This window comes from Leptonychotes weddellii, chromosome 7 (assembly GCF_054177405.1).
Source record: "Leptonychotes weddellii isolate Sample4059 chromosome 7, ASM5417740v2, whole genome shotgun sequence".
In the NCBI taxonomy this organism is placed as follows: Eukaryota; Metazoa; Chordata; class Mammalia; order Carnivora; family Phocidae; genus Leptonychotes; species Leptonychotes weddellii.
The window spans coordinates 112,402,430-112,429,521 of NC_138375.1; the positions used below are offsets into that span (position 1 = coordinate 112,402,430).

Consider the following 27,092-nt stretch of genomic DNA (forward strand, 5'->3'; position numbering starts at 1 on the left):
AAGCATAATTTGTGGATGAGCATCTCTTATTTTTCCTTTATTGGCAGTAGGGAGATTTTGGTAGACTCTGAAAAACTTGTTTTACTTGCGGCTCCATATGTTTCATGGCTTGCAAAACATAACGGCCTGCAAGTCCTGCAGCAGCAATGGTCAGTCCAGCTGCTACCACTGTACTGGCCATGGCTCTGGCTCGGCTCCCTGGCCTCTGCCAGAGCGCGGGTCATCCCAGCCCAAAGGCCGCAGCCACCAACTCCCACTCCTCTACCAGACAGCCTGTTACGTCATTTCTTTAATTACCTGAAGGAAAAGAGGAAATGATACACTACTCTAACCCTAGCTTTTCTCAAGGAGAAATGAAATTGGACAGATGCCTTCCAAGGCCTCTTTTAGTTCTAACAGTAGAGTATTTCTGGAGCTATTGGCACAAAAAGATTTGCCCAGAGCTTAATCACCTGAATTAGATTTTTTTTTGATTCCCAGATCATGATCTAAGGCTAAAAGTTAATATTTATTCCTCCATTTTCAATTATGTGTGATAATGACAATTCTGTAAAAATAAGAATCAGATTATTTTGGATTATAGATCAGAGATATGATTAGACTAACGTTTTCCACTTTAAGATCCTTCAGTTACATCTAGAAATGGTTATATAGTTTACCCTTGAACAGTGTGGGGCGTTGGAGCACTCCTACCACACCACATGCAGTCAGAAATCTGTATGTAACTTTTGACTCTCCAAAACTTAACTACTAATAGCATACTCTTGACTGGAAACTTTACTGATAATATAAACAGACAACACATATTTTGTATGTTACATGTATTATATACTATATTCTTCAAGTGATAAACCAGAGAGAAAACATTATTTAAAACATCATAAGGAAGTGAAAATAACATGCAGTACTGTGTTGTAAAAAATCTGCATTTAAGTGGACGTGTGGTGTTCAAACCCATGTTGTTCAAGGGTCACCTGTACTGCCTTATTTGTTTTGCCCCAAATTGCATCATTTCTTTATTTCCTTTCCTGAAAAGCTTTGGTTGTAGGTCTGTCCTTGAAGTTTCACTGAGTTTCCCTCAAAAATGCTCCCTCCCCTTCTCCCCACCATCCTGTGACTTTTAGATAAAAATTGGCGTTCTAGTGGGTTGTGTAGACATTACCCTTAAATATGAAGTCATCTGGGCTTTTCTAACACTTGCTTTTAAAAATACTGCTGGATATTAAGGAACTCTTGAAGATCTCTTTGAAGGCTTACCCAGGACATCCATCTGCACAGTAAAGGTGGCTTCTCCTGCTCTATTCTTGGCAACACACACATAAGCACCTGCATCTGAAGTTCTGACCACTTCAAAGATGAGTGAATGAAAACCCTTTTCAGACACTATCATTTTGTGAAAATCATCTGATTGAACTGGTCTTCCATTCAGATACCATGACACATCAGGAGCTGGCAGTCCGCTTACCTGGGAAGGAAAACACAAGAAGGAGATAACAGAATTTTAAATTATATCATCACTGGAACCTATTTGTCCATTTGCATATTTTAACAATTCCAGTATCTGAGTGGGTTTGTGATTCAAAATGCAAAGGAAGAGCTTAAAAAGGTATTTGGTTTCAACAATTTTTTAACAAAAACAGTGGAAATTAAAACTCTTGAAATTAATATTTTCAGACTACCTCAGACCACATCTAGCCCTTTCGCATGTAACCTCAGGCTCCTTAAGATCTCTCAGTTACTATATTTAGAACATTATGTTATATACGTTTCCACAAGAAATATGAAGTCCTGTGGGTTTTTTCAATAATGGTGACTGCAGATGAAGTCCCAGAGGGACATACATGTCATGATTGCAGATCTAATGAATGGCTCTACCAAAACAGAGTGCTCTTAAGCTGTAATTGTGCTATTTAAATGCCAGTTTGTTAAGTGTTTTTCTATAACCCTCAACAGTTAAATCCATATGCTTTCATTCATAAGGAATCAGAAAAACATTTTATAAAAAAAGGATTCCAAAATGAGGATAATAAAAATGTAGGTCTTTCTAAAGATCTCTTTGAGCTTGAAGAACTCTTCTAGGCCAAGTGAGCAGGTTGGCTTGAATTTCTTAATGGAGAAGAATTAAAAGAGGTATTTTGCTTTAGAAATCCTATTGTTTTGGTAGCTTCACTTATGTCTTTGTTAGGGGGTGGGCACTATTGTGAGTACCTTACGCCTGTTTACTCAGTTAATCCCCGTAACAACTTTATGAGGTAGGTACATTTGTTACTCCATTTTATAGATGAGACAGAAAGCACAGAGGTTAACTGCCTTATCTAAGGTAACACAGCTGGATAGTGGCAGAGCCAGGATTCAAACCCAGGTAAGCTTAGCTCCAGAATTTTTGTTCTTATCCACTATCCATGTTGCTTGTTAAGGTGTACAGCAAGTTACTTCTTTATTATTTTGGTAGAGGGGCAGGGAGGGGCACACGGGGAGAGAGACGCTTAAACAGGCTTCATGCCCAACGCAGAGCACGACATGGGGCTTAGTCTCACAACCCTGAGATCACAACCTGAGCCAAAATCAAAAGTTGGACACTTAACCGACTGAACCACCCAGGTACCCCAGGTGTGCAGCAAGTTATGAAGAGGAAGAGGACATTTTTCAAAACATAGTATCTTGTTAATTTTCCTCCAATATTTTTGAACTCTTACTTTGAAATCCATTCTGCAGAATCTTCCTTCTTCAATTGACATGTTCTCTGGCACTTGAATGAAACGAGGTGGGTAAAATTTCTCCTGGATTGCATCCTGATCATTTACATCTCCCCTTGAAGACGATCTACTTCTACAAAAATATTTTAATAATTACTCTGCAGGAAGGTTGTCATTGTTCTTCCTTTTACACAAATAGAGTTAAGCCATTGTATTGGAATCCCCAGAGTCTATACTGTTTTATGTGTTAGTGTAATAACAATAGAGACCTTAGGACATGGCATATTTAATGACTATTAGAAATGGTAGCAATTTGAAAACATCTGGTACAAATTTTACATCTTTGTCTTTTGTACAATGCTGTAAATTGATGAAGAAACTGATTAAAATGCAGAGTACCTCATGGACAGTTTTTTTTTTTTTAAAGATTTTATTTATTTATTTGACAGAGATAGCGAGAGCAGGAACACAAGCAGGGGAGTGGGAGAGGGAGAAGTAGGCTTCCCGATGAGCAGGGAGCCCGATGTGGGACTCGATCCCAGGACCCTGGGATCATGACCCGAGCCGAAGGCAGACGCTTAACCACTGAGCCACCCAGGCGCCCGACAGTTCTTATCATGTACAATGATTTAGTAATTGGAATTGGGTTTCAGTTATGAGAAAGTTGCTTAACATGGACATGTGGTCCTGGCTTATTTGATGAAAGCATATAAAAAACTTCCTCTGAGATAGTTCTGATAGTTAATAGATAAAAATTTTTACCATCCTCTCAGACATTAGAAAATTCACATTGTTTTTTATAAAAGGTATAGGAGGATTGAAGGCTTTATAAATATTACATTTTTAAGCTGAAAATATTTTTGGTAGCAAAATGTTTAAGATTGAGAATTTTTTTTTTTTTTACCTTACTTGTGATGTAGGAACTTGCAGTCGTGCATGTTCTGAGCTGTGCTGCTTGAAATTAAAACAAAGTGAGAATGTTAACGTGGTTGTTAGCTTGAAATGAAGCAGAATTAAGTAGTCGTAGTTGAACATTCCTTTGTTGACTGTATTTGTGCAGTCATGGTTAATTCCATATACATTTGATCCTTGAACAACACTGGTTTGAACTGCACAGGTTCACTTATATATGAGTTTTTTTTTAAAGATAAATACAGTACAGTACTTTAATGTATTTTCTCAGCATCTTTTTCCTCTAGATTATTTTAAGAATATAGTATGTAATACATATAGTGTACAAAATATGTGTTAATCTACTTATTGGTAAGGCTTCTGGTCAACAGTAGGCTAATAGTAAAGTTGGGGAGTCAGAAGTTATATGTAGATTTGAACTCTATGGGGGGGCTCAGCACCCTTAACTCCTGCATTGTTCAAGGGTTAACTGTTTTAAGCAACTAAAATATAGTGCACTGACCTTCTAATACTTAAGCAAAATATCCCCAGAATTAGTAGGACTATTCAACAGGTATAATATATGAAAACTAGCTAGCCTTAGAATTCCTGGTGGTTCATTTTTCATATGACTGTATTACACCAAAGGGTGATGTGTCCACCTGGTGTATTTGAAATGGGAACACATAGTACAGATTATCCTTTAGTAAATCAGGAATAGACATGAAGTCACTTGTGCTGGCAGTTGATAAAGGGTATTATGCCCACTGCTCAAAAGTGCACCAACAGCAGTTAACACATACTAGACTGGAAAATACTTCTCTTTTTAGCTCATGGCACAAAATCATGATGGACACCATGGAAGATATGTGTAGAGCTATGAGAAGGTTTGAAAAACAACATTAATTACTTCCTGCTTAATAAAGATATATTTAAGCAAACATCTTTTAGGATTTATATTTGAGCACCAGAAAATTATTTCCATTTGAGAATAAAACCAGAAATTGATGGAAGTCATAATTAACTGATGAAATACTTAGTGCTTATTTTGTGTATTTTAGTGTTTGGCACAGTAGGGGAGACTAGTGAAAAATATATCTGTATCCAAATATCTGGAAAGCATCTATATAGCAATACAGCAAATCTGAGTACAAATAATTTATTTTGGGATGAATATGTTTAATGTATTTGGTCATTTTAAAATTCTTACCACTGTAACAATTTTTGGCTAGTCTTAAGGTTCTCTTAGCCACATGTCAAAAAAAATTGATTTATTAAATCAACTAACTTTTTGGTAAAAAATAAAAATAATCCGATTAAACCCCAAATATCCAAATTAAGTTTTTAACTTTTCCTGTAGTAGTGGTTTGAGTATGTATATATTCATATTCAGAGGTGTAATATTTCAGTTTTATGTAATCTGATGACATTTGGATTATTAGAGTATTTGAAGCATACAAAAAAAACCTAGGATTTATCTTTTCTGATTTCATAATGGTATTTTTTGCTGCTCTCTTTTTTCTTGGTGCCATGACCTTCATTTTAATGTTTTTAAAGGAGGAATGAGAAAAATGATAGATCTTTGCCCTCAAAATCATACACTGAATTTATAACATAAACCATCACTATAACACTGTTTTGAGTTACTTCTACTAATAGAGGTAGTTTCTCATCTTCTTGCTGTAATCTGTACTAGTCCAGAGCCCAACACACAGTAGGGGCTCCATATAAAATAATTCATTGAATGAATGTATGAACTGTTGAGTAGCCAAAGAGAGATTCAAATTCTGTTTTTATTTTCTAATTAGTTGCACTTTTAGACCCTGCTCCATCTTTTTAGTAGTTGCATTACCAGAGACAAAAATCCTATTTTCAGCTTCCTGTGCTTAGGAGCTTAGAGCTTGGGTGTCCAGTTTCATCCCACTGGCTTCCAGTTTCTCTTGGAATTTTTGAAAAGATACGAGAGGTAACTGCAGAAGGAAGACAGTTCTAACAGTTCAGTGTGTTTCTCCAACTCTGTATTTCTCTTCAGGGTTAAGATTACTTGTTAGAATGAAGTTGACTAGAAACAAGCCTGTGGGATATTCACTTTATGCCCTCCATAAAGTTTATCCGTTCTTGGAAAGGGTCCTTTTGTTAATGTTAGAGCCATTACTCAAGGCTTTTTTATTGTTGTTTTGTTTTTAATAAGCATTTTTGAATACAGAAACAAAGGGAATTGGATGTTTCATTAGTCCCACAATTATATTTTAAAACATTGAAATGATTAACAGCTTCTGAGAAAAAGTTATAATTACTTTGGCTTAAAGTTTTAACTTCTGTCCTATTAAAGATTTACAACTCAAAATTCTCTATCCCTACTGACATTGGAAAAAGAGTTCTAGGTGTAATGGACCCCTAAATGTCCAGATGAAAAGTGACACTGTTAGTCTTCTGGTGTTTTGTCTTTGTGACATTTCATATGCTGATATTACAACACCAGAAAATGGGGTAAAATTTTAAGTTTCTCTCTCTATATTTTAGCTCATCGTGGCCTCTCCTTTTTATACCTAATGGAGCATGGAAGTGATTGACTTTTGCCTCAAGCTGTATTTATCAGCATTTGGAAAAACACATTTGTAAATCACATGAGAGAAAAATATTCCAGTTAGGTAAAGATTACTATAATTTACCTGTTGTGAGTCTTGTGCCTCACTATCATTTTGAGCTTGAAATACAGCAGCTGCGTTCTGTGGTCCTAGCAGTCTGCGGGCCATCTTCTCCTCATATGTTAGCCGCTTTAAAGAAGTCATTCATTAAGGAGATAGTAATGAGATTTAATAAAAGTTGTTTGTATAGCTTTACCTTAAAACCACCAAGAATTGTACCAAAGAAGTATGGTTCTGCCTATTGAATTACAGGTATATGCTATGTTTTATGTTTTATTTTTTTTTAAAGATTTTATTATTTATTTGACAGGAGAGAGAGAGGGTGTGTGTGAGCGCACAAGCAAGGGGAGTGTGAGAAGGAGAGGCAGGCTCCCGTGCTGAGCAGGGAGCCCCATGTGGGGCTCAATCCCAAGACCCTGGGATCATGACCTGAGCTGAAGGCAGACGTTTAACTGACTGAGCCACCTAGGCGCCCCATATACTATGTTTTAATTTTTATTCAAAGCATTTCCCTTCCATTCTAGTGCCACTTCCCTCATCTGTTTTCCTCTTGCTCCTGGGAAAGGAAGGCATAATCACCCTTATGTAAGGCTATCCCAAGTAAGGGGAAATTCTTCACCTTCCTATTTGTTCTGCATGTTCTCATGGGTTCCGTCTTTGAATATAGTACTGCATATTCTCCCATGGAGAAATAACTTTTATTAAATGAACATTGAATATCATATTTAATTTCTGGTTGAAAGCCATGCAACTGGTATGTTAAATGTATTTGGATTTAAGGCATATGGTGCTGTTTAAGAGATAAGTGACTAATACAGTGGGTACAGAAGAGTTACCTCATAAATCTCATAGCTATGTATCCATCAGTAGTATATACCAAAGTATGTGAAAAAGTTGACTGAGAGTATTTCTTACTGGTTATTTGATCATCAGACATATATTATGAGGAGTAATGCTTAAAACAAAATTTTCATTAAATTATTCAGATTTCTTTTTCTTTTCTTGCTTCATTCTTTTACTTTGTTTTACATTCTTTACTTTTGTGTCATTCTTTTACTACTGAAAACCACAAGGTGTTTTTTTTCTTTTTCTTTTTTTTAAATTTTTTTCTTTTTTTAAAGATTTTATTTATTTATTTGACAGAGACAGAGATAGCGAGAGCAGGAGCACAAGCAAGCGGGAGTGGGAGAGGGAGAAGCAGGCTTCCTGCCGAGCAGGGAGCCTGATGTGGGACTTGATCCCAGGACCTTGGGATCATGACCTGAGCCGAAGGCAGCCGCTCAACCGACTGAGCCACCCAGGCGTCCCAACCACAAGGTGTTTTCATGCAGAGTATTTGGTATTGGATCCAAATAGTCCCTCTTTTTAGATAATCCTATCCCTTGCGGATTTTATGGACATAGATCTGTGAGACAGAAAGAACTTTCTTACTGAGATTAGATTTTATAGTTTAATTGGCTTTTTGTGCAAAATAGACTTTTTGCTTACTTGATTTCCGTTATGAAGAAGGCTGTCCTTGCATTTTAGCTTTTTCTCCAAATCTTGAATCAGAGCTTCTTTTGATCCTTGTATTTCGTGGTCAGGAGTCCTTGGGGTGGGCTTAGCATTTGCACTTTGGGATGGTTTAGCATTTACAGGTTGGCCAAATGAAGGTTGTTGATAGCTTTAAAAAGAAAAAAGATTTTTTAAAAAAGTTTTTATTTATTTAAGTAATCTCTACACCCAATGTGGGGTTCGAACTCAGGACCCTGATATCAAGAGTTACATGATCTTCTGACTGAACCAGCCAGGCACCCCAGAAAAAAGATTTTTAAAAAAGATCTTCAGAGAAAGATGTGGTACTAAAATAGAATTGACCTCATTCTGTCAGTCACCTTTAGATAGGTTGAATCTACCCATCTAGTAGATTAATAATAGTATTATTACTTCAACTTAGTACTATTAGTGTTATTAAAAACATTAATATTAAAAATTTCCTGGTAACAGTCAAGAGGAATTTAATAAGAATGGTTACCAGCTTTTTTTTTTTTTTTTTTTTAAGTCTTGGCAAATTAAAATTTAGTGGCTGGAGGAACAAATTAAATTAGGCATAAGGAGGATGTCCTTCCTCAAAGATCTTCCTAAAGAAGTGAAAGAGAGTAAGTCTAGTTACTGGCAGCTTGAGAGTTCTTCCAGTCTTATGATTGAATTTGTTAAGTTTGTTTTATGGGTGGATACTGTTCTCAGCGCCCTGTGATCTCATGTTGATAGTTTGAAATTGGTGGTGATGGGACTATGTACACCAGGGAAGTTGGTAAATACCACAAATCCTCGCTCCTTTCTCTAGAGCTGATTGTTAAACATTTACTACTATAACCACTAGTATTTAGTGAATATTCTATTGCTTTGAATGGAATCTATAGTTGACATAGTCTGGCTTTCCTTTTAATTTCCTGTTTTACACAATTCAAGTGTGGTACTATGTAATAAATAGCTTTTACAATAACAGTCGTTTCTTTACCATTGCTGAAGTGATTTTTAGAGAAAGAAAGGAATGATTAGAGGAGGAAAGAGAATGTAACCAGAATGCAAAGGGGGGTCTGGGGAAAAAAAAGAAAGCAAATTTGAATAGCAGTTGACGAGTTTGGTTTAAATCCGTACTTCAAGTTCTAATCCTAAATTATCTTGAAAAATGTTCTTACCCCTCCCCATGTTCCCCTGTTGATTGTGACAGAGTGCAGGTGTAGTATTTAGGGATTCCTGTATTATTACATTTGTTAGGTAGCTCGCACTTTCACAGCTGTTTGTTCAGATTTCACCTAATTTATTCATTTAGGGCCCTGTAGGTACACGCTTATATCTGTTTAATGCAGGATAACTGGTCACTGCCTTCAGTGAGTATTTTAGCATTATCATAATAAACGTTCTCCAGTTATCAAGATGAGGCAGGCTGGATCTCTTTTCTGACCTGTTCCTGTTCAGATATTCTCAAGGGTCACTAAAAGAATTTATAAGCTGAGTGGAAATGTATCTCCTCTGAAAGGAGCCAGAGTTTCAATTCTTGTAGACTTTGGGGACTTGGTTAGTAATCTGTAGATTGTAAACATTCTGAAGTAAAAAAGATGGCTTATTACTCACCATTGTAATACTTATTTTCACATGGAGTTTTGGTATAGGCATTACTCTATCAGCTGAATGAATGACTGTTTTTATTTGTATTCAAGATGCTCTGTATTGAAACTTGATGGTACACATTTCTCCCCCTTACATTTCAGGTATTCAGGGTTGTCTATATTAATGCTTAACTAAAGTCTGATTTATTCAGTTAAGTAAATAGCCAGACCAAGTGTTTAAATAGTGAGTTGTATGTGTGTTTTTTGTTTTTGTTTCTGTTTTTTTTTTCTTAAGATTGAATTCTCATGTCAAAGTGGTAAAATTCCTTTGGTCTTATGGATCTCCTATTATTCCAACTATATGAAGTTTAATAGCCTATTTTTTTTTTAAATTTTATTTTTAATTTTATTTATTTTAGAGGGTGAGAGTGAGTGAGGGGAAGGACAGAGGGAAGAGGGAGAGGGAGAGAATCTTAAGCAGACTCTGCACTGATGTGGGGCTCGATCTTACGACCCTGAGACCATGACCCTGAGATCATGACCTGAGCCAAAACCAAGTGTTGGATGTATAACCCACTAGGCCACTCAGGCACCCCATAGCCTTTTTTTTTTTTTTTTATGTTAGCCTACCATCTTTATAAAAGTCACATGTTAAAGTGAATTAGAATTAAATAATTTTGTTTTTAGACTGTCATAATGTAATATATCTGAGAAATCCTGAAGGATTATCAAAACCAAGCCTGCGAATCACTGATACGTATGTGACCTAGTCAATTTATTCACTGAATTCCCTTCTCAGTTTAGATGGCCTAAGTGTTAAGACTAGATACGTGCTCATATTTATAAGCTAATATTCTTCTTGCACTCTGCTTTACAGGTCTTTTTTCCCCCCTATCATTAATCACCCAAATCCTTAATTTTGTTACAGATCATAAAATTGAATCCCTGAGCAGGTAAGGCACACATGCTGAATGTCACACAGCAGGCTTTTTGAATGGAATAATTAGAATTAAGAGTTCTCAATTTCCAGTCTGTGGTTTGATCGACTGAGTAACATGTTTGCTTAAGGGTTTCCTACTGATGAAAAGCTAAATAAAGCTTTCAAAGCAATCTAGGTCAGAATCCAAGGGATTATTTTCGAAGGCAGGGCAAACTTAAGCCCACCATAACAATGAGGGAATTGGGCACAAATGTTCAAAGGGACAGAGTTTTCCACCCTGTGCAGCTGGACACCGAATGGGTATCAAGTGGCTGTGGGAAGATTAAAAGAGTTATCTATGGTTGCTGCAAATGGAACAGCTAAAGCTGGATCTTTGATCTCTGGTTTGGGGACCTCCTATGCTTATTTCTTATACTCTCCATTTTTGCCTTTTTCTCTTAGTTCTGTGCACAGAGCCAGGAACATGGTTGAGGTTCTTTAATATTTATTTGCGACTTTCTTTTCTGGTCAGATATTTGGAATAGGGTTGAAAGACCAAGAAAAGTAGTATAGTCAGAAAAGGTTATTTTATTTTATTTTACTTACTATATTTTTTCTTGGCCTGGGGCTCCCAGAACAGGTTATTTTAGATTTAAAAATGCGCATATAGGAAACCTGAAAATAATGGAAAGCTAGATGGAAAATGATGATCTGGGTAAAATGTAACAAGAAAAATCTATAATGTGTGATAATGGGTATAATGGGAATTTTAGAGGGAAGAGAGAGAGGGCTCTTAATTCTTAAAGGCATCTTTAAAAAATATTAGGTCAAACTTATGAATGCCATTTTCATAGGTGAAAAATAGTTGACTATCAGCCATTTCAAGTGGTTCAACCTAGTATCTATAGGATTCTAATATGTGTTTTTGGCTTTATTTTGATTTTTTAAAATGTTGAAAAGTACTCTTTGCAGGTTGAATTGCTGTAGTCAGTTCAACTAAGTGTCCAGAGTTGTCACCAACAATAGGAATCCCTAGAAAAAGTAGCCTCCAGAGAAGACTGAGAGAAATTATCGACAATCTTAGCAAATCTGTTGGTAAGCCTGCAACAAAACGTATTCCATCAGACAGTTTTTCAGATGCCTCTGATTTAATTCTCTGGTGTTTTAGCCAGCCAACGGATAGGAAAATTGATAGCTCTAGGCTTGCATAAGCACAAAGTATTCAGTTCATGTTTTAAAAAAAGCGCAACCACTGTGTCCTTATTCATATCAGGTTCTCCTAGGATAGTTTTAGGACTTTGGAAATAGTACATGCTTGCATAAGGCTCCAGGTATTCTTCTCTTTATTTAGACAGAACAATCAGCTCAACCAATTTGGAGAAAGTGTGGGGTTTTAATTACTAAAGGGAACCCTAAGGTCATTTATTTATTCAAGCCTTTCTTCTGATCATAGTAAGGAAAATGCATACACTTCAGCATCTGAATCCCAGGTTTTTATTAAAAAAAAGTTTTTTTGGTTTTGTTTTGTTTTTAGCCAAATGGATATTCAGGGTAAGAGGGGAAAATGGATAGGAAGAAAAGACTAAGACTGAGAAGACATTTAATAGCCTCTGCTTATATGAGAGGAAATCCTATCTGAGGAAGAGCAGACAGCTGCTCTTCATCTCAGCTGAGCCCAGAACCAGAGCAATTAAATTTATAGCATGAGGACCTTAACTTAGAACTGGGAGAATAGTTCATTGTTCTTGGGTATGTTAGATATCTTTTTTTGAAGATGGAAAAAAAATAGGTAAGTAATTGTATGTGATAAAAGGTGATTTGAGTCTCTCTTAGTGTGGACACTAGAGAATGGGTCAGATGACTTCTTACTGCCACCACCCATGTTCAAGGTGTTTTAGGAGAATTATGAAGAGACCCTGAGGTCACATTGCCTGTTTAGATAGTAAATAGTGAACTAGGACATACCCCCCCACACTCCTCAGATAAAGCTCAGTGTATATACAGTATATAGTCATACATATAAAAAATTCACTTACTTGGAGTCCACATTGGAAGGGATTTTACTGCTACTATAATCAGGCTGTGATGGTAATACGGAGCTGAGGAAGCTGGCTGGGGACTGGTTATAGGTGGCTGTAACCCTTTGGCCTGGGTTGGAGCCAGCATGCTGCTGGGGAGAAGCAGGGAAAGCAGAGGAGGACATGGTGATGTGAGAGCTCACTGTTGAGGAGGCAGAAAATCTTTCCTCTGTGCATTGGCGGGGCTGGATGATAATGGAAGACTGTTTGGTCTGGCTAGAATAGCTGGAGGTTTCCGGTCCGGGAGGCTGCAGTCTGGAGCCACATGGATTTTGGGATTGAAGGAAGTGTTTTGGACGTTCGTAGTTAAACATGCTTAGCTGGTATATGGAAGATGGAGGCAATTTATTACTATAATGATTTGCTCCTGGAAGGGTGGGGTCCTGAATTTGGGGTGGCAAGCCTGGAATCACAGAAGGTCCAAAGGAATCAGAAGCAACCTTGGTCTGCCCCTCCTTGTTGAGATCTTGGGAATACTTTGCTTCTGTCTTTGATGGAGTGGCCTTCTCTTGAAGAATATTGTTCCTTCAAACGAGAAAATGATTCAGTTACAATATTTGCATAAAAAACAGTATTGTTTAACATCTTTAGGAGTGTATATGCTTTTTTTTTGGCCTTATATGCTTTCAAGGTCACCTCAAGGTGGAACTTTCCTGGCTTCTAGATTTCTTCCTTTATCTCTGTCTTTGTATAAATGACTTTTCTCCTGAGAACAAGAAAAAAGGATTCATTAGTGTTTGCTTGCCTCTGGGTGATTCTTAAGGCATGCCCAGGGGCTTGCCTTATATACAGGAGTGGGAAGTTTGAGTTTGCCAAGTAGTTACTTATGAAAAGAAATTCTGTGATGTTGGTCAGTGTGAAAATTTAATGGTTTTAAGATTAGCTTTTGCCCAGAGGGTACAGTTTCATTAACCAGAGAGATTTAATGATTTAAATTATTAGCAGTTAAATATCTAACATGTCAGCTCCCATTCTATCTGAATTCTTCCCATTGCTAATGAAAACCAATGAATAGCTAATATACATCAGTTAATTAATGTCCTGGTGATAGGTGATGAATGATGTCTTGGTAAATCAAGGGGTACACTATGCTTTTTTATAAAGAACGTGAACATCTGCATTTACTCCTTCAACCTTTCAGAATTTCGTAAAGTAGAGGGAACATGTATAAATCATTGTTGTCAACTGTGAGTGTATTTTTTTAACCTTTCAATGCACTCTTTTTTCCCCTTGATTCCAAATTCACCATAGTATCAAGCCAGATGATAATTAAGAAGTATATGTGTCTTTCTGTGTGTATATATGTTACTGACTGTATTCCAGAGTGGTATATAAATTTTTTGTTATTTTTAGATTATACTATCTAGTTATTGGTGTTGATATTCTCTTAGAGTTTTACTTTTTATTATTTTTCATATTTCATATGCATTTTGGATTAATTTGAAACTGTTTTAGCCTCTCTCTTTTTCTTTTGAAATGGCAGACAAGGATGTACAGAAGGAAGTAAGGCAGTATGAAGCTAGTTATACCTTACCAGAAAAGATGGTTGCCATTTCTCTTACTTAGCTCTGCACTGGTTCTTCTGACTTCCTATAATAGATCCCAGTTTTCCATAGATGAATCTTTTGCCGTTAAAATCAGCCTTGAAGGGTTATATTTGCCTCTGATTCTCCCATTAGTATGGTAAATCTAAGCAGAACTATATACAGACATTCACACACAGACTAGCCCTATGAATTGTGGTATTGGTTCTGTCTGTATTCAAAATGTCAGGTAATTTAGTCCAAAATATATTTAATTTTACTTAGTATAAGCCAGCTCTGAGTTAATGATAAATCAAACTATTAATTGATAAAGTTACCCAAACTGTCATCATCAAAATGAAATCTTAAAATTGTTTAATTTCCTATCTTAAAGAATGTATCATTTTTAATGAAAAAATTTCAGACCAAATAACTTTATTCCAAGGCTGTGCATGTAGTTTAAGAGTTAAAAGGGACGCCTGGGTGGCTCAGTTGGTTAAACGTCTGCCTTCAGCCCATATTGTGGTCCCAGGGTCCTGGGATCGAGTCCCGCATCGGGCTCTCTGCTCAGCGGAGAGCCTGCTTCTCCCTCTGCCTGCCGCTCACCCCTATTTGTGCTCTCTCTTCCTCTGACAAATAAAATCTTAAAACACACACACACACACACACACACACACCTCTAGCAGTTTTAGGAAAGAACAAATACTACTAAACAGCCAAGAGAAAGATTCTTTTGAAAAAGGACACTTAAAAAGCCACGTATTCCTTAATTTCAAGTTTATGAACACAAGCTTGTTCAACTAGAGTGCATTTTAGTAATTAACTATATTAGGCCTTTAAATTGTTGGAGGAAAACATCCAGAAGGAGCTTTAATTAGATCTTCTCAAAAAAGGACTCTATTTCAAGGCAAGTAGTTTTGTAGTTATGGGCTTATTCATTCCATTGCAGAATTGAATCCAAATTTCGTTCTTAAATTCCTTTTTAGGAAGGCAAATTATTCAGATTCATTTAATATAGCAAGGAATAAACTGTTTAACAAATAGCCAGTAGATATTTTCCAAAACGTTCTGTTTTTCTTTACATGTTTTCAAAATATCAACTATCTTGTACATTTTGCTATCAGCCTACATGGTTAACAACTACTGTTATTTTTCAAAACTCAATTGAAAATATGTTCTTTCAAGTTTCATTGTTCTCATGTCTCAACAAAATTTTATACAGTTATTCAAATAGAGAACTCTGAAAAGTTTTTCTTCGTGTTTGTAGTTACTGTCCAACAGTTTAATTCTATAATAGATTCTTTTATGTGACACTAATATTTTATTCCAAATAATGTTAAATAATTTACAAAGATTTTATAAGTAAAATACTATGCAGGTTCCTATTTAAAAAATCTTAACTTTTTTCTTTCTGTCTCTAACATAGCACAGACTTGCACAAAAAACTGATTGAGGATATTTTGAAGCTCTAGGACATTACCACAATTACAGTCAGATCAGGTGTGCCTTTTCAAGGAAAAATGATGATTTAAAAATATTGACACACAGCCATCTTTCCTTGTACCCTTTCTCTAATGCCTTCCAGTTTCAGTGGAACAAGTAAGTTACTTTCTCATCGTATCTTGGTATAATAACATGATGATGTGACTTTCAAAGTTTTTATGTGAAGATCATCTTTGTACACGTTCCTCTGATTTGGACAAAAAACAAAAACAAAACCCAAAACTGTAGCAGAAATAAAGATGGGACTTACCCGTCGTTCCAGAGGGTGCCAGCTGGGTTTAACCCACTATTGAAGGGAAGGAAAAGGCATCCCCTTCCCTCACAGACTAATCTAGTGGCTCTGTGCTTAGTATTATAGCACCACTGACTTTTATCAGCTGCCAAACAGTGACATCTGATGTGCTTGCCTGTCCATCTACCTATGCTGGCATGTCAAAGTAAGAGTCTACAATCTAAACAATATCTCAGATGTCTTAGTGATATTTAAGGAGTGGGATTACATGAGCTTCTCTTGCAGGCCTCTTTATTTTAGATGTGAATTTTGACTGTAAGCTTTTGTAAGCTCATGCAGGAGGAAGGGCAAAGAGTTGGGAAATGGAAAAAAGTATATAGAAAACTCAATTTCTTTATCGTGGTGGGGGCTTGGAATCTTTCCTGTTTAAGAAAGGACTAAAAGGGAAACTGTATTCTGAGACTGATGTTCTATCCAGTAAAAATTCTCCAGAAATAAGACCAGTGATTGATGGTTTCAAACTGATTTGTATTGGATAGTTGTTCTCTGAAGCTTTTTTTTTTTTTCCTTTCCTCCTCTTGCCAAATACAAGTAGGGGTGGAGCAGAGTCCAAGCGGTTTGTTTCAGGAGACAGGGTGTGGTCTCAGCAAAGGCAGGAGAGCAGGGTGATGGTGACGTGTCACTGGGAAGGTGGGGAGGTGGAAAAACATGATTTGATTTCTTAGCAAGTTTTCTGAATATGTATGGCATATGCCTCTTTGATCTTGTTCTTTTATTCTTCAAGAGTTTTGAAACACTTAAGAAATTACCAGACAAATAAGCATTCTGTGCATTTAGGGCTTTATACTGTCAACTCTTTCCTTCATCTCCCTTAACTCTTAGCGGTTACACAGTTTCCTTTCTCTTCACTAAGGAGACTGTCTTGGTATTTAGGTTTCCATTTTTGTGCAGGGAACTAAATATTTACAGAGGAAGAAACCTTCAAATCAACAACAGAAGTAATAAAGAGGGGTAGGTGGCCTGAGGATCAGGTCAATTGAGTGGAATTACCACCATTTAGTGGTTTCAGTATTGATACGTTTCTCCTGTTTAAAGCATATCTATTTATTACCCTCCTTCATGGGTGCTCCAATATTGATTTAATTACCATATACATGAGGGTCCATCCAATAAGTGTTTGAGTGCATATGAGCCATATAAAATTCTTCACAGCTGACCATGTACATGTATCTTCCTTTGGTGTTCAGAGAAAGTTTGATAATTGCTTCCTGGGCACATAGCCATTACTTGGTGGAAAGGCATACTAGACTGGATGAGTAGGTGTTTGCCTACCAAGTCTTATTTCAGGAATTTCCCAAAGTATTTCTCTACATCTGCTCCCTGATATTTCAGTTTCCATTAATAGGGACAAAGCCTTTTAATCCAAATTAGGGAGACTTAAAATATAAATGCAAGTGACAATAAAAGTAGCAAGAATAACCAACAAGTATAGCATTTACTATGAGTAGGGCTCTATTCTAAGCACTTTAAATTTGTGGTATATGTGACTGATACTTGGTTCTTCCAGAGAACAGGGTTTGATTAGGGCAAGGAAAAGGAGATACTAGATTTGAGGTCTCTTAATACCTAAAAGTTGAAGTTGTTATCCTACCAGGAAAGTAGGGAAGATGCCCAGGACAAACTATGAAGTCCCCAATTTTGCCTAGGGCAGAGTCTAAACATACCATAGTTGAGGAGGAATTTTAGTTCCATTTATTTTTTATCCTTTAAGCTTTATCTCTTTTCTCTCCTATGCCTTTGTAAGATGTAACATTGGTTACAGTGTAGTAGTTACGTGGTACATCAAGGCAAAGGTTCTTGCCCCAGTAAGGGGATTAAGGGCTGATTTAGGAAAGGAAAGGAAGGTCTTCTTTCATGGCCCCATTGTCAGAAGTTAATAGTCTATATTTAATAATCTATTATGAATCTGTTTTTCTACTTTTAAATGTTTGGTTTGCTTTTTTGAATGGTGTTTTTTGTTTCCTCACACATACAGCTATTCAAATGGTTTAGTTGCTTATTTGAAAAAAATTTTCCTAAAACTGGAAGAATCCATAAGATGGCAGGTGAGTGAACTATATTCCAACCTGTCCCCAAAGACATCTTTTCCAATTATTTCTCTAAATTATCAGTAAGGGCCTCTGGTGAATCATTCTAGTGCCTCACAGTATGAAGGTAACTTCCCACTATGTCACTGAACCATTTCCTGCTGCACGTTAGGGGAATTCTTTCTTGTCCTATCGTCAGTGGAAGGGTGACTTGGCTATTTAGCTGTCACTCATTCATCCTTTCTTCATTTATAGCTCTTGTTGTATTTTTTAAAAATGTAAACTATGTATACTGTTGTAAAATGGTGCTGTGAGCTTTGTCTAAAATCTGATGTCAGATGTATGTGATGAAGCTAATTTCTGCTGTATCAACTGAGAAGGCAAATGCCACATTGAGGATGGAAGGACTAACGAGTGAAGAACATTTCATTTATTTTCAGGTTATGCATAATTCGCAATGATTACTGAAGTTCTGTCCCACTGTAGCACTTGTAATTTGAAATCTCCTTTTGAGTGCTTAATTCGGTCTTATATTCTTTTCAAGAGAGTAGTAATAATGGACATTCCACTAGGTTTGGAGTCAAGTAGTAAAAATGATAACATTAATTTGGTTAATGTTCTACAGCTTTGTAGACACATTAACCTTATTATCTGTTTTGGAGACCTGAGTGTGAGTGCCCACTCTGCCATATACTTGCTATGTAACCTTAGACAAGTTGCTTAATCTCTCTGAGCTTTAATAATTAACTGAAAAACGAAGATAGTATCTGTTTTACTAACCTAATCAGAGGAAATCATATGATGGACTCTTACATGGTATCATTTATCTCCTCAACCAAGTTAAATGTTTTCTGAGGGAGGGACTGTTTATTTTTTATCTTTGGGACATTGTGGCTTATAGTTGACATTCAGTAAAAACTTGTTAACTTTTGTGGAACTTTCATTGAATAATTTTTCTCAAAGATGATTTTTTAAATGAAAAAGATGGTAATCTCCTGTGAAAGATACTGTATTATAAATTCAGTACCTTTTTAAGTCTTAAAGGCTCACTGCTAAACATAGGTACTCATGGAGAAAAGTTTTAGATATCTGTATTGGCTGTCTCCCCAGGGAAGTCTCCCACAGAAACTGACATAAACACATAGGATGTACTTAATAAATGTTTGTTGAATAAAAATTGCAGTCTTTTGTCCCCCACACACCCGTTCTTTGACCTCATGAGAAATCTTTATAAGGGTAGCTATATCCAGGTAACTAGAGATCCCAGAAGCTAAGGGGTTCCAGAAGACTAACTGAGAAATTACAGTCATAGACTGTTATTGAAGATACATTGATCCTAAGAAAAAACAATGCAGTGAAGTAATAGCCACTCTTACGAATTCCTATTATGTACTTGACATATGTTGTTCCAGGTCTGTTAATATATACGTTCAAACTCTTTTCTTCACTGTCTTCATTGTAAGAAACTCTTGGAGAAGTACCTATCCCAGGGTCACAGAAGCATGAGGAAGCAGCCCTCAACAATATTGGTCAGTCATCTACAATCTCAGTCATTTGTAGAATGAGGAACTTCATGTAGGTGACCTCTGATTCCTTCCATCTCTAATATGATAAATTTATTCACTTGATAGACCCAAATACTACTCAAGAAATCTCTTCTTAAAAGAGATTTCGGGCGCCTGGGTGGGTCAGTTGGTTAAGCGACTGCCTTCGGCTCAGGTCATGATCCTGGAGTCCTGGGATCGAGTCCCACGTCGGGCTCCCCTGCTCAGCGGGGAGTCTGCTTCTCCCTCTCCCGCTCCCCCCCTTGTGCTCTCTCTCTCTATCTCATTCTCTATCTCATTCTCTCTCTCAAATAAATAAATAAAATCTTAAAAAAAAAAGATTTCAATATCTTTTATTTTGTAATTAACAGAGGCTACTTAAACTAGAAAATAGTCAAGAATGTTCATTTATTAAGTTTTATTAAAGGTGTTTAACCTAAATTTAACCTAAAGGTAACTTTAGGTTTGTAAAATATTTAGTGGACTCTGTTAGATATTAGTAAAGTAAAAAAATTTAAATGACTTTAAGTGTCAGTTTTTAGTCCCCCCCCCGAACCCCCATGACTATTTTAGTTGAGGTTTGTGTTTGGGGGTTGGGGGATGATGGCAGATTTTGTTTTGAGTATAGCCAGGTTGGCAAATTCACCTAATGAGTTATCTTTCCATTTATACACTTGCCTTCTAAATGCAAGGAAAATTCTGTCTGTATTCTAAGACAACAAGAAGAAACCTGTATCACAATGTTTTTTATATTTACATTGAGATCAGACCCTGAATTCTTTTGTGGAAAAGATTCTACTTCTTCAAAATCTTGTGCCATTTCAGCATTGTTGATTTTTTTTTTTTTTTCAATGTCTCTAACCTTTAGATGTGGATCTAAGCGCTTCATTTACTGTTTCAGCTCTGGTGAAAGATAGGATGGAGGGCAAGGGAGAAGTGACAGAATTAAGTGACTTACCTCAGAATGCAAGTTCCCTAAGGGCAGGAACTTTGTCATGTTCACTGTTCTGTGTGCAGGACCAAGAACATTTGTTGAATGAGCAAGTGTTAAGTCTGTCTGCCCTTACCATTGTGGTTGCAGCTCAGAGGAATTTTCATTGCAGAAATCCTCCTTTGGAACCTGGATCTCATGTTCATTGTGACGGGCTGGTTCGGGAATAGTTGAAATAACGTTCATTGGGGTGTCATCTGGATTTTTGTCCTTTGTGTGGCTATCACTGCTCCAGGGAAAGGTGGCCAGTTTTGGAGAAAGTTTACTCATGGGTAACTTTGGAGAACTCTCTGACTTCTCCACTTCTTTTCCTCCTGAAAAATATAATTATTTACCACCTCAGATAGAAACAGAATCTTCCTCCTCCTCTTGGGTGAACTGGAGCAGGGAGATCCTGAAAAGAATTACCTGGGGAAACAAAGAGTCTTGCTGTGGAGACTGCAGTCCCAGCCTCATTTTCTGCAATGCACTTGAATTCCCCAGAGTCTTCAGGAAATACTTCTGTGATAATCAAGGTGCAGACTTCCTCTGGAAAGGCAAGAGATTCAACTTGACCAGAGTTTTGGGAGATCCCATATTAACAAATAGTGTGGGAGGATGTCAGGGAAAGTCGGTACTAGGAATAAAGAGTATTTCTGAGATTTTTAAACAATCCATCAGATTAGACTTTTTGTCTTTGAGTGGGCTCCTGAAGATAAATAAAAAATGCAACCTAAAATAATCCCAGCAGAGTCCCTATCACCTGTCTCTTTGACACATCTCTTTACTATAATGTGAGTTCCTTGAAAGCAGGGATTACACTTTATTCCTTGACTTTTAGATTTCTGTAGCTTTAGTGCTTAGCATCAGGTTCCTATAGACAGATTTTCTGAGCTGACCTAAAAGTTATCATTGCCAGGATAGTTCGATAGTGCAGTGATAGCCACATTGTGATGGGCACTACACCTACTTCTTGGACAGTCAACAACTTGGATGTTTGATGTCAGCACGCCTCCTCACTGCCTCTCTGTAGAGTTCACGAGTCATAGATCAGAGGATGGATGCATGCTCTGCGAGGGCAGGGACCTCCTTAGTGCCCAGAATGGAACGTGGCCATTGTCTGTACTATGTTGAGTGAATGAATAGGTGAATAAACACACTGACAAATCCCAGTTATCTTGCTGCTTTTGTTCTGTCAGTTCGAGTTGTTATAGGGTAGCCTCAAAACCGCTCATGATGGCAAAAGTGATTTGGGAGACAGTCTTCTGATGGTAATCTTGATTTAATCATTTATTATCAAGATGTTGAAAAATTGGGGGTGCCTGGGTGGCTTAGTCAGTTAAGCATCTGCCTTCGGCTCAAGTCATGATCTCAGGGTCCTGGGATCGAGCCCTGCTTTGGGTTCCCTGCTCATCGGGGAGTCTGCTTCTCTCTCTGCCCCCTTCCCCCCGCTTGAGCTCTCTTTCTCTCTCAAATAAATAAATAAAATCTTAAAAATAAAGATGTTGAAAATTGTGCTTACCGGGAATGGATGATAAAGAAGCTTCTGGAAGATAAAACAAGGGAATAGAGAATTTAAAAGATGACGGTTAATTTAATTGGGAGAAGGGGCCATGTGTATATGATAAATAACTTAAATAAATAAAGCACATACAAGGTTGACTGTAATGTAGAGTCACAGACTATAAACTCTGTAGAATCCCAGAAAAGATACATGATGGAACGAACACTTGGCAGGGGGCCAGAAGAACTGTATTTTTGTTCTCTTTAGCCCTGAATTGCTCTGTGATTTTGTGAAAATTCTTCTCTGGCTTTAGTTCTTCATCTCTAACATGAAGAAAGTATCTGTTCTCTGAATGGAAACCATTACTGAACCCCTGGTCCTGTGGTGCTCTCTTTCTCCCAAGAAAATCTTTTTCTTTTAGTCTCTCTAATGAAAATAAAGTTGAATATTTCATTATAAACATACTATAGTATTACTGTAGAAAAACACATAAAAGGATAATAGTTTGGGTGGTGCGGATGTGGGTGATTTAAAATTCCTTCTTTATGCTAATGCCACATTGTGTAATAGAGGTTTTTCTTCCTGGATGTGATGTGCAAGTGTTCATTTGTGCTGCGTCAATATTTAAATATATTTTCTTTGCTTGGGGCAAGAACTATTTTGGGCTTGGACTCTGGCTGCAGCATTTATTAACGTTGTAACCTTGGGCAAGGCATTTAGTATTTCTGATTTCAGTTTTCTTATAAAATGGAAATAACAATGCACACTTCAAAATGTTGATGTGAGGATTAAATGAAAGGTTGCTTATAAACTCAGTGTTTAGCATGAAGTAGATCATCATACTTGTTACACTTCCCTGAGTTTATTATTTGGTAGGAAACAAATAATAAAGTATTTAGAAAGCTGTACATCATTATTAATTTGTTTTATTCTTTAAAAAATATGTTTATTCTCACATTTTTTTTCTTGTTTGTATGCCAAGAACTCATTAGCAAGATAATTTATGAAAACAAACCAGTCTTTTCACAGCTATTAAAACTATTGTTTCATCAGAGAAAAACAGCTATCTTTTCTTTTTTGTTTCGAGGAATCATTTGAATTTGAAATCATAATTGTTTAACAAAAATTTCTGAGCCTGTAACAAGTCAGCTATTAAACTTTGAAACATGAATTAGATTTCAAGGTTAATTGAAATACAAAGCAAATCGAAAAGCTTATCACAATACTTCTCCTCAGAATCTGGAAGTCCTCAGAGTCCGCTATCTGCTCTTTCTCTCTGTACCAGTGAATTTGAACTGTGGTTGTTGCCTGGACTCGGCATTCAAATGCGACAAACTGACCGCTGGTTGTCGAAATGTCTTGAAGATGCTGAAGAACAAATACAGAATTCACAGAATGGAAGAAACTTTCACCATATGCAATGATTTGGGATGCCATTGGTAGTAAGTATGCTTTTCGCCATAATTATTGACAACTGACTGTACTTTAATCAAAACAAGGAGTTGCTGGGATTCTTCTGTGCTTTATAGTGTGCTTTACAGTCATGTGTTAGTTATTTTTATCTTAATTTCACAAAGTTGTTGCTCACTTCGCCAAGAGCCATGTTCAAAATAGGAAACAGAGTAGTTGAAAACTCTTACCTTTGTTATATGATTTTGTTGAGTACATGGAGAGTCATAGATTTAATCTTTATTATCAGTCAGATAGTGTGGGCAGCATTGTATTTTTTAAGGATTCTGAATCATGACTTAGAGGACTTGGACCAGAATCTCAACTCTGCCACTAACTGGTTGAAGCTGATCGTAGGAACTTGGAAACTCTTAACCTCTGTGGAACTCAGGTACTTTATCTGTGAAATAGGGCTAGCGAAATGCTCAACCTTTTTTTAGGTTTTGAGGCTCATTTCCGATAAATTGAACATTTAGAGTGAAGAGTTATAATGTTATATCAAAAGCATAAAAATAGGTGGTTTGGTCTCACAATGCATTGATGAATGGGTGGCATTTGTAGTAAATATCCCCCTTAAACCCTGATCTCTCTTCTCTCCTGTTTTCAGCTAGAGTCCTCTAGAATCTAGAATTACATTTCAAGTTATAACTTGGCTGAGAAGGAGTATCTGAGGTCCTTCTATCAGGTGAGACACAGTGACCACCAGCCCAGCCCTTGCGGCCTGATGCCCAGGGCTGCATATCTTCGGGAAGGAATGCAGCAGGAAACTTGTAGAAATAATAGACCCATGTAGCTGACAGCCTGGGCTGCAAGCAAGCTTTTGGAATCTATAGCAGGGCTCCTTATTCTTAATGACATTTTTTCCTGACTCCCATCCTGTACTTGGTACAGGTTAAATCTTTGTCCTGCTTCTCATACTCTGGGCCAGCAAGAAGCAGTGGTTCCAGTTCTCTCAGGTTTGGAAACTGGGCGACAGTGAGCCCAGAGATTTCAACCTTAGTTTGGTTTGACCTAGTTCATTGATTCCTGCTCTCTCCAGTGGATGATACGGGAGCCTTCTTAATCCTGATCACTCTCTGTTACCCAAGCAGGAAATAGATATTGTTTTGCTTATTGGCTTAGTCAGAAGGGCATCTTATGACTAGTTAGGAGAATCAGATGAACCTTGAGGTCAGGTAGAGCATAGTCTACTTGGACAGGACAGTCTGAGCATTGCCCTTGAGAGCTGGAGATTGGTGTAGAGCAAAAGTCTAAAGAGTATAGGAAACCCTGAGTTGCTCTGTGACATTGAACAGTAATTTCACCCCTTCTGGGACTCACTTTTCTCATACATAAAATAATAATTTCTGAGGTTCTTTTTAGTTTCCCCTTTTCCTTCTCACCCGTATGATGACATCTACAATTTATCTATAAAATCCTAACTCTACCATGCAGTATGGATAGGTTACCTTGGTGAACACAGGGGTTACAACACAGGTGGGTCCGGACAGGCTGCTGCAGGGACTCTGCATCTGGTTTAAGAAATAGAAGAGACAGGAGCGCCTGGGTGGCTCAGTCGGTTGAGCATCTGCCTTTGGCTTGGGTCATGATCCCCGGGTCCTAATCCCGGGGTCCTGGGATTGAGCCCCATGTCCGAGAAGTCTGCTTCTCCCTCTGCCCCTCCCCCTGACTCATGCTCTCTCTTGCTCACATGCTCTCTCTCACTCAGTCAAATAAAATCTTAAAAAAAAACCCCCAAAACTAGAAGAGACACTCTCATCCATACTGTCAAGGCCCTGAAACCTAGAAGCATGGTGCCCGTGAACCAACAGAATCAGTTTTAGTGCTACCAACCACACCCCAAGTGTCCTCTTTAAAAAGGATAATGCTTCTAATTTAAATCTCATTTTGGGTATCTGCTCCAGTGCCACCCTTTTTTTCCCTCTGTCCTCCAGCATTCCATCAGCTGAGATGGTGAAATACAGCGCCAAGCAATTACACTTGAGAGATGAATTTTGACACTTATTTAGAGACTGTATATAAAAGGCATAAATAACTTGTAAATTTTACTGACTAGATTTTTTTTCCCCTTCTCTATACAGTTGCTCTTGTTTGTTAGGTTTTTGTAAAACATCTCCCCCCCGCCCCCGCTTTTTAATTAAAAGGGAATTCATTCCGTGGATAGTTGGAATACTCTGTTATGGGCCTGAACTCCTAGAAACCAACTGTGGCTATGGTTTGGCACACAGACAAATGGCCAACCCACAGAACTACCATGGAGTTATTTCTGAGACCCATGGATTTCTTTTCTTGTTCTATTTGAGGTTATGCAATTGTAGGCTTTCCTCATGTATACTTTCAAGAAAGTTGCATTGATTCCTTTTTCTCTGGGCCTGTTTCTCCACACTGGAGCCCCTAAGAAGGCTTTTAAGACTGAACATACCCGGGACGCCTGGGTGGCTCAGTTGGTTAAGCAACTGCCTTCGGCTCAGGTCATGATCCTGGAGTCCCGGGATCGAGTCCCGCATCGGGCTCCCTGCTCGGCAGGGAGTCTGCTTCTCCCTCTGACCCTCCCCCCTCTCATGTGCTCTCTCTCTCTCATTCTCTCTCTCAAATAAATAAATAAATAAAATCTTAAAAAAAAAAAAAAAGACTGAACATACCCTTTGGGGGTCAATACACAATGGTTGAACTAAGGTAGAGTAACTTGATCTGATGTTGGAGGTTTCGTTAACCAGGGAACTGATGGTCAAAGAAACTCTAGTGGTTTTCTTCTTTATCCTGTTGTGGAAACAAAACCAAACACAGTCCAGTGAAAGAAAGATTAGAGTCAGCTTTGATAGAAATGCCTCACTGTATTCATTTGGCATGAATCACATTTTTACTTCTAATCCTTATTTTTTCTTGATTTGCATAATAATTTCAGTTTTTTCCTTTTGATCAGTTAGTGGATTATGGCTCCTGATAGTTTTGCTTTAAATTTCCTTTGTCTTGTCTGATAATCAGTGAGCTGTTACTAAACACTTATGCAGAAGAAATAATTTATAAAGCAAATAATCACTTTAAAATTTGGAACATTTTAGGGGGGTTTTTTTTGGTGTATTTTTTAAAGTAGAATTTCCCCTATATTCATATGGCAACAAATGCACATTCACATGCACATTCTGTACTTACTCTGACATTTCTGTAGCATATTCCAAGCACAATCACAGAGAGAAATGTTTTCTTCCCTCTTCCCTTGTAAGAAAGAGAAAAAAGAAGTTCTGTCTAGATCTCACTGGCATTTAATAAAATTTAGTTCGCCTGTATTGTATGCACAGTAGGACTAGCAAATTAGTTAGTTATGGGCAACAGGTCAATCCAGAACATCTGAATTTTTGACTAAGTGTGGAACTACTTTAATATTCTCAGTTTAAAAAATCCAGACGTTTACCTTTACAGAGCTATAGTGGTTGCACCCAGAAGAGCTATTGAGTCATTTCCCCAAAACAATATTTTATAGGGCCGATATTGTTGTCTTGTGAATTTGTGTTTTGGTTGGAAGTCTTCAGCATATTTGTTATAATAAAAAATCTGTTGACACATTGCTGTGTTGAAGGATGTTGTCAATCTTCATATTATCTCTATGAGTACTTAGTAGAGAAGTCTATCTCAGTTCTTAGTATCAAGAATAATCAGGGGGCGCCTGGGTGGCTCAGTCAGTTAAGTGTCCGACTCTTGGCTTCTGCTCAGGTCATGATCTCAGGATTGTAAGATCAAGCCCCACGTTTTGCTCTACGCTCAATGTGGAGTCTGCTTGAGGTTCTCTCTCTCCCCCTTCCTTCACCTATGCACCTCTGTGCACACACACACACTCTCTCTCTTGAATAAGTAAATAAAACCTTAAAAAAAAAAAGAATAATCGGGCTTCTGTGTTACAACTTTAGTTTTTCCTCACAGATACTACAAATCTTAGTATTGATTATATTTCCTCTATG

General features: G+C 37.4%; 2 protein-coding genes across 4 annotated transcripts in view; both read right to left on the bottom strand.

Moving 5' to 3' along the window:
* MYOT (myotilin) overlaps nt 1-15,707 on the bottom strand; it is an 18,281-nt gene extending 2,574 nt beyond the window's left edge. Inside the window, exons 1-8 of one of the 3 annotated variants that reach the window (XM_031032218.2) lie at nt 15,601-15,696; nt 12,961-13,030; nt 12,283-12,849; nt 7,724-7,898; nt 6,260-6,364; nt 3,601-3,650; nt 2,697-2,829; nt 1,258-1,465 (exon numbers count right to left, since the gene is read on the bottom strand). In XM_031032218.2, coding sequence (XP_030888078.2) covers nt 1,258-1,465; nt 2,697-2,829; nt 3,601-3,650; nt 6,260-6,364; nt 7,724-7,898; nt 12,283-12,638 — 1,027 coding nt within the window. In that variant the 5' untranslated portion in view covers nt 12,639-12,849; nt 12,961-13,030; nt 15,601-15,696. Of the gene's footprint in view, nt 1-1,257; nt 1,466-2,696; nt 2,830-3,600; nt 3,651-6,259; nt 6,365-7,723; nt 7,899-12,282; nt 12,850-12,960; nt 13,031-15,600 lie in introns of all 3 variants that reach the window. The other 2 variants (XM_006737214.3, XM_031032217.2) reach the window with 2 other exon arrangements.
* Nucleotides 15,708-20,276: 4,569 nt separating this feature from the next.
* LOC145722437 (palladin-like) lies at nt 20,277-26,666 on the bottom strand. The gene is made up of 8 exons (XM_081825611.1): nt 26,549-26,666; nt 26,290-26,352; nt 25,779-25,896; nt 24,585-24,647; nt 22,914-23,055; nt 21,706-21,729; nt 20,613-20,732; nt 20,277-20,518 (listed from the first exon to the last, which is right to left on the bottom strand). The coding sequence occupies exons 2-8, from the start codon at nt 26,295-26,297 to the stop codon at nt 20,277-20,279; spliced, it is 717 nt and encodes a 238-aa protein (XP_081681737.1). The 5' UTR covers nt 26,298-26,352; nt 26,549-26,666.
* Nucleotides 26,667-27,092: the final 426 nt, after the last annotated feature.

Bases quoted from the DNA above. Each gene is read 5' to 3' on its own strand.
- LOC145722437 (XM_081825611.1), bottom strand. The intron at 21,730-22,913 runs GTATTGTGATAA...TTTATCTTCCAG, and splicing joins CTTCCAGATTCTGAGGAGAA to AAGCTTCTTTATCATCCATT. The intron at 20,733-21,705 runs GTAAGCACAATT...TTGCCTTTCCAG, and splicing joins TTCTTTATCATCCATTCCCG to AGGAAGTCTGCACCTTGATT.